This window comes from Carassius gibelio, chromosome B15 (assembly GCF_023724105.1).
Source record: "Carassius gibelio isolate Cgi1373 ecotype wild population from Czech Republic chromosome B15, carGib1.2-hapl.c, whole genome shotgun sequence".
NCBI classification, from domain to species: Eukaryota; Metazoa; Chordata; class Actinopteri; order Cypriniformes; family Cyprinidae; genus Carassius; species Carassius gibelio.
Window position 1 is genome coordinate 12,613,858 of NC_068410.1, and position 9,294 is coordinate 12,623,151.

Genomic DNA, 9,294 nt, shown 5'->3' on the forward strand with positions numbered 1-9,294 from the left:
TTTAAACTTTAAAAGTCATCACTTTAGGCTTTTAGTGCATATTTTCCTCTAGTGGAAAAGACCAGTTCCTGTTATCCTCTCAAATCAAAATCCACCAAAATAGTTGTATGGAACTGTTTTTGCTTGTAAAAGGTGCTTAATCTGTGCATATTTCTTTACTGACTCAGGGTGAACTTTTCACTGTAGAAAGCAAAATTATGGACAGAGAGCTTGGCTTTGGAAACAACAGTTTCATTTTAAAACATTAATGATGTTTTTTTTTTTTTATTTCATAAATAGCTTTTTGCTTCACATGATGTTAACTGATAGTCTAGAGTCATGTGGATTACCGTTTTGTTTTTTATGAGCTGTTTAGACTTTTTGGCACCCATTCGCTGCAGGGGATCCATTCGTAAACAAGTGATGCAATGCTAAATTTATCCAAATCTGAGCTGATGGAGAATAGAGTTCTTCTACATTTCAGATGGTACATTTCCATTTTGGGTTAACTATTCCTATAAAGAACTATGGAGTGTTTTATAAGGTAAATAAATCACATTGAAAATGTGAAGTAACTGACCAGACCAATTATTGATCCTATTTCAAGCCATATCTTCGTAGAGAACAGCAGCAGCTATTTGAATACCACATCAATCATAATAAGAACAGAACATTGGAAATATCATTTTATTTATGCTTTTACAAACATATTTACATTAAACAAAAAGCAGCTCATCATCCAGCAGTTAAATCCAAATATATGATCAAAGGTTGGTTACAAGATGATGATCTCTAATACAGTTTTATCCCACTAGGCTTTCTTAGTCAAACCACATTTGACTGGCTGACTTTGGCATGGCCTTAGAATAATCTTTGCAGCAAGCCATCAATTAGACTTATTGGTATTTGGAGAATGTCCACTGACTGTCTTCCCTAGTATATAAGTAAGGACTTGATGATAAGAGGGGTTTAAACTTAAAGATAGATTGACCATGTTTGATTAATGCTAATAAACTCATTCAATAGATGAACACAGCCATCCAAATAAATAGAAGAAAAAAACGAACAAACCACATTCAAATCTTCTTAATACGGCCTTTCGAGGTGCAAGAGTTTGAAAGGATCACATCCCCATCACACACTTGCTTCACATTTAATAACTCCTCATTTTGACTTACTGTTCCTTTTTTTCTTTAAAGATATGCAGTTGCTACAAATATTCAGCGCTGCAGTCAGAGACTGAAAGATGCTTTGCTAAAACCATTGTATATTCAAGGAGCACTCATAAGGAAGGTAAAACATGGATCTCCAAGTGAACAGCCTTGTAGGGATGCTGAACTGAGCAGTGATGGTGCAGGTTTATTACAAGGGATAGCCAGTTGGGGGAGCTTTGTCATACTTATTGCTCTCTAGTGAAAAGGGTGGAATGCGCACGTCAAAGTGTGAGCCATCTGTCCTCTCAAAACAGAATGTCCCCCTAAACAAGAAAACAAAACGTGATGTTCATGCGTCATTACTTAAACACAACATAACAGAGCAAAACCACATTGTCAATTCAGATACACCAAAAACAAGCATCCAGACATCCTGGCCACATGATTTTAAAAAAAAACAACAAAACAAAACAAAGCGAGCTTGGTTGTAGGAGTATGTTGATAATCTCACCACATGTGTCCACTGGGTGCCTGAAGTGAAACATGACTGCTGTATTGAAATGCTGGCTGTTCTCTTGACAAAACAGGCTCCTGGTGAAATAATGATGGAATGCATTCAGCAAACAAATCATATTTCCATAGTCTTGAAATCTGGTTTATGCTTTTGTGAGTTAATGACCTTGCCAACCACTCCTCTTCCACGGACTGTTTCCAGAGTCCCTGAGAGACTGAAGATCCTCCAGTGTCTTTCCCTGAGTTGAACCACCTCATTGCCCAGGTTCTCCAGACGGATGCAGTACCGCCACTGAGGAAAGCATCAACATATTATCTCTAACAGGTCACCAATGGCCATTCTATATATAACCCTTTTATTGAGTTATTATAAAAAAACAAACAAACATAATTAGGTAATTTAGCCTACCCAGTACACGTGGGAGTTTTGAGCCTCCTGTTGACAAACAAAAACAGGTCAGAATCAGGACTATGAATTACATTCACTTCACAATATTCTAAATATAAATTATAATTATACATAAATTAGGCTTTTCTTCAGCAAGGATTCATTAAACTGATCCGAATTGACAGTAGAGACATTTATAATGTTACATTTGTTACAGAACCCAAACTTTTCAACAGTAGTGTATAGATCTTAATCTGGTTAGATGGTTAGATTAAATATGGCACTACCATGACTAAGGTCTATAATACATAATAATGTTTACATTTAGTACATTTACAGCAACCTGCAATGAGGAAATTGTTGCAACACATAGCAACCCTCTATTCTTACTCTCATGCCCATGTAGAAGGGGATGACAGTGACACGGATGTTCTCTGTGGTTTCACGGTGCACATCTGAGAGCTCCAGCCAGGGGTGGTTCTTCTCCTGCCAGGCCCGGAGGGTATCTCTTGCAGTGAACGGAGGATCTAAATAAACAGTGTAAATGCAATCCATTAGAAACATTTTATCTGTAAAAGTTTGAATACTGCTGCAAAAGTATAAGTGGACTAGTTACTTCTGGAGGGGTTAAACAAGAGGAAGCGTTCAAACAGTTCATGCTGGATGGGCACTTGCTCAGTGGAGTTATAAGGCAAGATGTCTTCATGACTCACATAATCCAGACCTTCAAGACATAAGCAGACCAGGAAGAAATGAATAAAATAATAGATAATGGAACTTAAAAAATATATATATTTAAGGGATAGTTTACCCAAAAAAGAAAATACTCACCCTCATGTCATTTCAAACCCTTAAGTCTTTCTTTAATCTTTGGAAAACAAGTTAAAATATTTCAAATGAAATCCGAGAGCTCTCTGACCCTCCATTAAAAGCAATGTAACTGAAATGTTCCCAGACCCAGAAAAGTAGTAAGGATATTGTTAAGAGTCAAAAAGTCCAACCCTAATTTTACAAACCTACGAGAATACTTTTGAGTGCACAAAGAAAACAAAAAAAACCTCTTTAATTCTATGGAGGGTCAGAAAACTCTTGGATTTCATCGAAAATATCTCAATTTGTGCTCCCAAGATAAACACAGTTCTTATGGGCTTAGAGTGAAATGAGGTTGAGTAACTAATGGCGGAATTATAATTTTTGGGTGAACTATCCCTTTAAGGATAGCTGAATCTTTATGTGGCTGATTGTGAGAGTTACCTGGAATTGCATACAGGGCCCTGCTATCATCGTGATTTGCCAGGAACGTAACTGCTTCAGTCTGAGATCGCTGAGACTAATGGTGACAAAAACACAGCCACTAAGGTTAAAAATGGACTCATGACTGCACTAAAATCATTAAGTCACCCAAGCCAAACATACGTACACTACATTAATTCACTATTTGCATATGTCAACTGATGCCACTTACTATGTGAGGGCAGTCTCTGGTGTCTATGAGGACCTGGTAGTATGTATGCATCTTGCCCTTCACTTCCTTTGAGCCATGGGCTGTGGAGTCTGGCTTGCTGAAAAAGCACAGAACAAACAGGACAATTGAGCTGTAACATAGACTAGAATAATTTAATCAGGTATAAGCCTAAAAAAATCCTCTACTTCATACCTGTCAGTAGCAGCAGCAGGACTCACGTCTCGATCATACAGACGAGCGTGCCAGGGGAATAACACAATGCCTCTATAACCAAACACACTGTGCAGGAATAGCTGAGGATTGCACATCCAGAATTAGAATACTGACATCAGAGGAATCAGTTTGACGGGTTTTGTGTTTAAAATGATCACTGACCTGCCCAGTTTCATATTTGCCATGCTGCTTCAAAGCTTCAAAAACTCCAACAGGCTCTAGTATTTTCCCCTCCGGTCTGTTTCTGCCAAGAATTAATCAGTTAAAAAAAAAAAAAAAAAACTTAAATTGTAATATCCCATAGCTGGGATCCCTAACAGCACAGAAAAAATATTTCAGGGGCAAGAAAATACATTTCCAAACTTACAATAGCCTACAGTTTGTATTATTTAATAATGTTATATATATATATATATATATATATACAGTATTGTTCAAAATAATAGCAGTACAATGTGACTAACCAGAATAATCAAGGTTTTTAGTATATTTTTTATTGCTACGTGGCAAACAAGTTACCAGTAGGTTCAGTAGATTGTCAGAAAACAAACAAGACCCAGCATTCATGATATGAACGCTCTTAAGGCTGTGCAATTGGGCAATTAGTTGAAAGGGGTGTGTTCAAAAAAATAGCAGTGTCTACCTTTGACTGTACAAACTCAAAACTATTTTGTACAAACATTTTTTTTTTCCTGGGATTTAGCAATCCTGTGAATCACTAAACTAATATTTAGTTGTATGACCACAGTTTTTTAAAACTGCTTGACATCTGTGTGGCATGGAGTCAACCAACTTGTGGCACCTCTCAGCTGTTATTCCACTCCATGATTCTTTAACAACATTCCACAATTCATTCACATTTCTTGGTTTTGCTTCAGAAACAGCATTTTTGATATCACCCCACAAGTTCTCAATTGGATTAAGGTCTGGAGATTGGGCTGGCCATTCCGTAACATTAATTTTGTTGGTTTGGAACCAAGACTTTGCCCGTTTACTAGTGTGTTTTGGGTCATTGTCTTGTTGAAACAACCATTTCAAGGGCATGTCCTCTTCAGCATAGGGCAACATGACCTCTTCAAGTATTTTAACATATGCAAACTGATCCATGATCCCTGGTATGCGATAAATAGGCCCAACACCATAGTAGGAGAAACATGCCCATATCATGATGCTTGCACCTCCATGCTTCACTGTCTTCACTGTGTACTGTGGCTTGAATTCAGAGTTTGGGGGTCGTCTCACAAACTGCCTGTGGCCCTTGGACCCAAAAATAACAATTTTACTCTCATCAGTCCACAAAATGTTCCTCCATTTCTCTTTAGGCCAGTTGATGTGTTCTTTGGCAAATTGTAACCTCTTCTGCACATGCCTTTTTTTTAACAGAGGGACTTTGCGGGGGATTCTTGAAAATAGATTAGCTTCACACAGACGTCTTCTAACTGTCACAGTACTTACAGGTAACTCCAGACTGTCTTTGATCATCCTGGAGGTGATCATTGGCTGAGCCTTTGCCATTCTGGTTATTCTTCTATCCATTTTGATGGTTGTCTTCCGTTTTCTTCCACGTCTCTCTGGTTTTGCTCTCCATTTTAAGGCATTGGAGATCATTTTAGCTGAACAGCCTATCATTTTTTGCACCTCTTTATAGGTTTTCCCCTCTCTAATCAACTTTTTAATCAAAGTACGCTGTTCTTCTGAACAATGTCTTGAACGACCCATTTTCCTCAGCTTTCAAATGCATGTTCAACAAGTGTTGGCTTCATCCTTAAATAGGGGCCACCTGATTCACACCTGTTTCTTCACAAAATTGATGACCTCAGTGATTGAATGCCACACTGCTATTTTTTTGAACACACCCCTTTCAACTAATTCAACTAATTGCCCAATTGCACAGCCTTAAGAGCGTGCATATCATGAATGCTGGGTCTCATTTGTTTTCTGAGAATCTACTGAACCTACTGGTAACTTGTTTGCCACGTAGCAATAAAAAAATATACGAAAAACCTTGATTATTCTGGTTAGTCACATTGTACTGCTATTATTTTGAACAATACTGTACACATACATACATACATATATATACATATATATACACATACATACATACATATATATACATATATACACACACACACACACATAGGTGTATTTTTTTTTTTTTTAAAGAAAACTTTCTTATATTCTAGATTCATTGTACACAACTGAAATATTTCACGAGTTTTTTGTTTTTATTCTGATGGTGATGACTTATAGCTTGGGAAAAAATTACAAATTCAGTATCTCAGAAAATTAGAATATTCCATTTTGAGCTTGACTAGTTTGATACATAAATTCTGGGTACCTTTTGGCCTACTTTAGAACATGCAACCACAGTTATGGGAAAGACTACCGACTTGACAGTTGTCCAGAAGACAGTTTCCACCGCAGGAACTTTACCCAGGAACTAGGGACTTTGGGCTGGTACTCGGTATGTTTCCACCGCAGGAACCATGAACCATTTTCCGGGTAAAAAAAAAAAAAAAGGTGGAAACGCAGAAAGCAACACGTCTGGGTACACGTCCTGGTACAAATGTTCCGGGTAATTTCAGTGGAAACACGGCAATTGACACCCTCCACAAGGAGGGTAAGCCACAGAAGGTCATTGCTGAAAGGGCTGCTGTTCACGGAGTGCTGTATCAAAATATATTCATAGAAAGTTGACTGGAAGGAAATTGTGTGGTAGGAAAAGGTGCACAAGTAACAGGGATGACCACAGCCTTGGGAAGATTGTGAGGAAAAGCCGATTCAAGAACTTGGGAGAGCTTCAGAAGGAGTGGACTGAAGCCGGAGTCGGCAAATCAAGACAACACTCAGATGTCTTCAGGAAAAGGGCTACAGCTGTCACATTTCTAGAACAAAGCCACTCCTGAACCAGAAAAAAACATCAGAACCATTTCACCTGGGGTAAGGAGAAAAAGAACTGGACTGTTGCTAAGTGCCAGTGGTCCACAGTCCTCTTTTCAGATAAAAGTATTTTTAGCATTTCATTTGGAAATCAAGGTCTAGTGTCTGGAGGAAGACTGGAGATGCACAGAATCCAAAGTCCAGTGTGAAGTTCCGAAGTCGGTGATGATTTGAGTGTTGTGACGTTTGCTGGTGTTGCTCCATTGTGTTTTATCAAGTCCAAAGTCAATGCTGCCATCTACCAGGAGATTTTGCCATCTGCTTACAAGCTTTATGGAGATGCTGATTTCATTTTGCAACAGGACTTTAGCACCTGCCCACAGTGCCAAAACCACTTCCAATTGGTTTGATGGCCATGATATTACTGTGCTTGATTGGCCAGCCAACCCACCTGACCCTCACCTCACAGAGAATCTATGGGGTATTGTGAAGAGAAAGAGAAGTAACATCTGACAAACAATACAGAGGAGCTGAAGGCCGCTATCAAAGCAACCTGGGCTTCAATAATGCCTCAGCAGTGCCACAGGCTCATCGCCTTCATGCAACGCTACATTGAAGCAGTAATTTGTGCAAAAGGAGCCCCAACAAAGTATTGAGTGCATAATTAAACCTGCTTTGGAGATCTTGAACTTTCTGTTTTGTGAATCTTTTTTTGATTGATATTTAAGGAAATATTCAAATTTTTTGAGATACTAAATTTTTAAGTTTCCTATCTGTAAGTCGTAGCCATCAGAATTAAAACAAAAAATGTAAAAAATGTCAGTTTGTGTGCAATGAATCTAGAATATAGGAATGTTTGCTTTTTTTTAAATTAAATTACAAAAAAATAAAAATAACTTTTCCATGATATTCTCTTTTTTATTTAGATATATAGTATGTATAGTATATGGCTATTTTTTGTACATTGTAAAGTATGTTCCTTGTAAAGTACATTTTTCTTCAAAAGTTAGATATGTGTAAGTATTTTCTTGGATTAAAATATATGATAGCAAAATATAATTTAAAATATCTTTAAATATTTTTTACTTTAATTTTTATTTAAATGTCTTTCAACATATATAAATGTTGAAAATATTGTTGAAAAATATACGAAAAAGTGGCCAAAGTATATTGGCATAAAATATATATTTCTGGAAATATATTTTGAAACACATACTTAAAAATATATTAGAATTTTTTTTTTTTGGAATGGGATAGTGGATGACACCATTGAATTACACATCCCAGCAACTGTGGTCAACATCTGAAATGATTTGGACATACCACATCGAACATGAAAGTTTCATGGTGCACAAAAGAGAAAAGACGTGCAGGCAACACAAATAATAATTGTTTACTGTCCGTTGGCTCAGGCTTAGGCCCAGACTGTCACTTATGTAATCAAAATGTCTTTGGGGGTTTGAAAGCAAGGCTGAGGTTTATCCTTCTTGTAGGCCTCAATTTGTGTTTTAGTACCTGTCCTATTCCAATGGAATTTTAAAACATTTAAATGAACTGTATAACTACAGAGCTGAGCACTGAAACAATATGGCAGTAGTATAACGTTAGCAGGTATGCAAACATGTGAATCCTTCAAACTATAGCAACAGCTAATATGAAACACATGACAGCTGATGATAAATTCTTAATAAACATGAATGCATTTCACAGATACATCATTAAAGTATCTGCTGTCAAAATAGTTTGCTGCAACTATAACTTCAACAGTTATGTAACAGGAGGACACGGTAGGACGTTGGCTTTAATAACGTTAGCTCTTACCGTGATGACATGAACCTCGTCTGTTGAAAACTGTACAACCTGCATGCTGAACACAACGGCTGGGCTCTTTTCGGATCTAGTCCGGTGCTGAAATCGATTACACTCAGAATTCTGTGGGTGCATTTGTGCTGGTTATATTTACTAGCACTGGACAACAAGCCCCGACGTATTGCACACGCTGCCATCTTCCTTTAGCTATCTGCACATGAACACACGGTCATAGTCAATATCATACATGTTTAACCCAAAACTTACTTTTAAAGCGCGTGAAATTCAGGAATATTCAGATGCACGAGTTTAAAATTAGGCTTTATTAAGTTTTTACCCTATTATTACAATATTGGACATTACAAATTGGCACTCAATTTCCCATGACTCATTGCGAGCGGAAAACGTCACTACGGAGCCACAGAAAGCTCCGGGTCAAGCTTACGTTCTGTTCCTTTTTTTAAATGAACTTTCAAAATTACAAGTTCTTGACATACTTCTCATATTTACGCATTTACGCATTTTGGATATACAAAATGAAACAATTTTAATAAAAATAAAATAAAAAACAATACAATAAAATAATAATTAAAATAAATAAATAAAAAGGCATCGCAAGCACATGCTTAATTTAGAAGCGACAGTTTTTTGAGCTTTACGAATTTTTCAAGACTTTATAGATTCTAAATAAGCTTTAAAGGCTGTTTGAAAATGAGCAAAACTGGGTTTTATGTTGCTCCATTTATTTTGATGACTATTAAATTTCCCTAATAACAAAAACAGATAAATAATAACTATTTTCCTTTTAGAAAAGTCATATTCATTAGAATGAAGTAAAACAAATGATCAATTTAAGACTAGGATGTTTCTTTTGTGGTACATTTGCTGAA

At 36.9% G+C, this 9,294-nt stretch overlaps 1 protein-coding gene across 3 annotated transcripts; it reads right to left on the minus strand.

The window, feature by feature from the left end:
• Positions 1-652: 652 nt before the first annotated feature.
• poldip2 (polymerase (DNA-directed), delta interacting protein 2) lies at positions 653-8,839 on the minus strand. 3 transcript variants are annotated; one of them, XM_052576540.1, is made up of 12 exons: positions 8,742-8,839; positions 8,417-8,615; positions 3,875-3,956; positions 3,692-3,792; positions 3,500-3,596; positions 3,289-3,364; positions 2,651-2,758; positions 2,425-2,561; positions 2,056-2,082; positions 1,813-1,938; positions 1,645-1,724; positions 653-1,456 (listed from the first exon to the last, which is right to left on the minus strand). In XM_052576540.1, exons 2-12 carry the CDS (start codon positions 8,599-8,601, stop codon positions 1,342-1,344), a joined length of 1,134 nt encoding a protein of 377 aa, XP_052432500.1. In that variant the 5' UTR covers positions 8,602-8,615; positions 8,742-8,839; the 3' UTR covers positions 653-1,341. The 3 variants fall into 3 exon arrangements, with proteins under 3 accessions (XP_052432500.1, XP_052432501.1, XP_052432499.1); XM_052576541.1 differs by having other exon boundaries at positions 3,875-3,950; positions 8,417-8,780; XM_052576539.1 differs by having other exon boundaries at positions 8,417-8,780.
• Between the last annotated feature and the right edge of the window lie 455 nt (positions 8,840-9,294).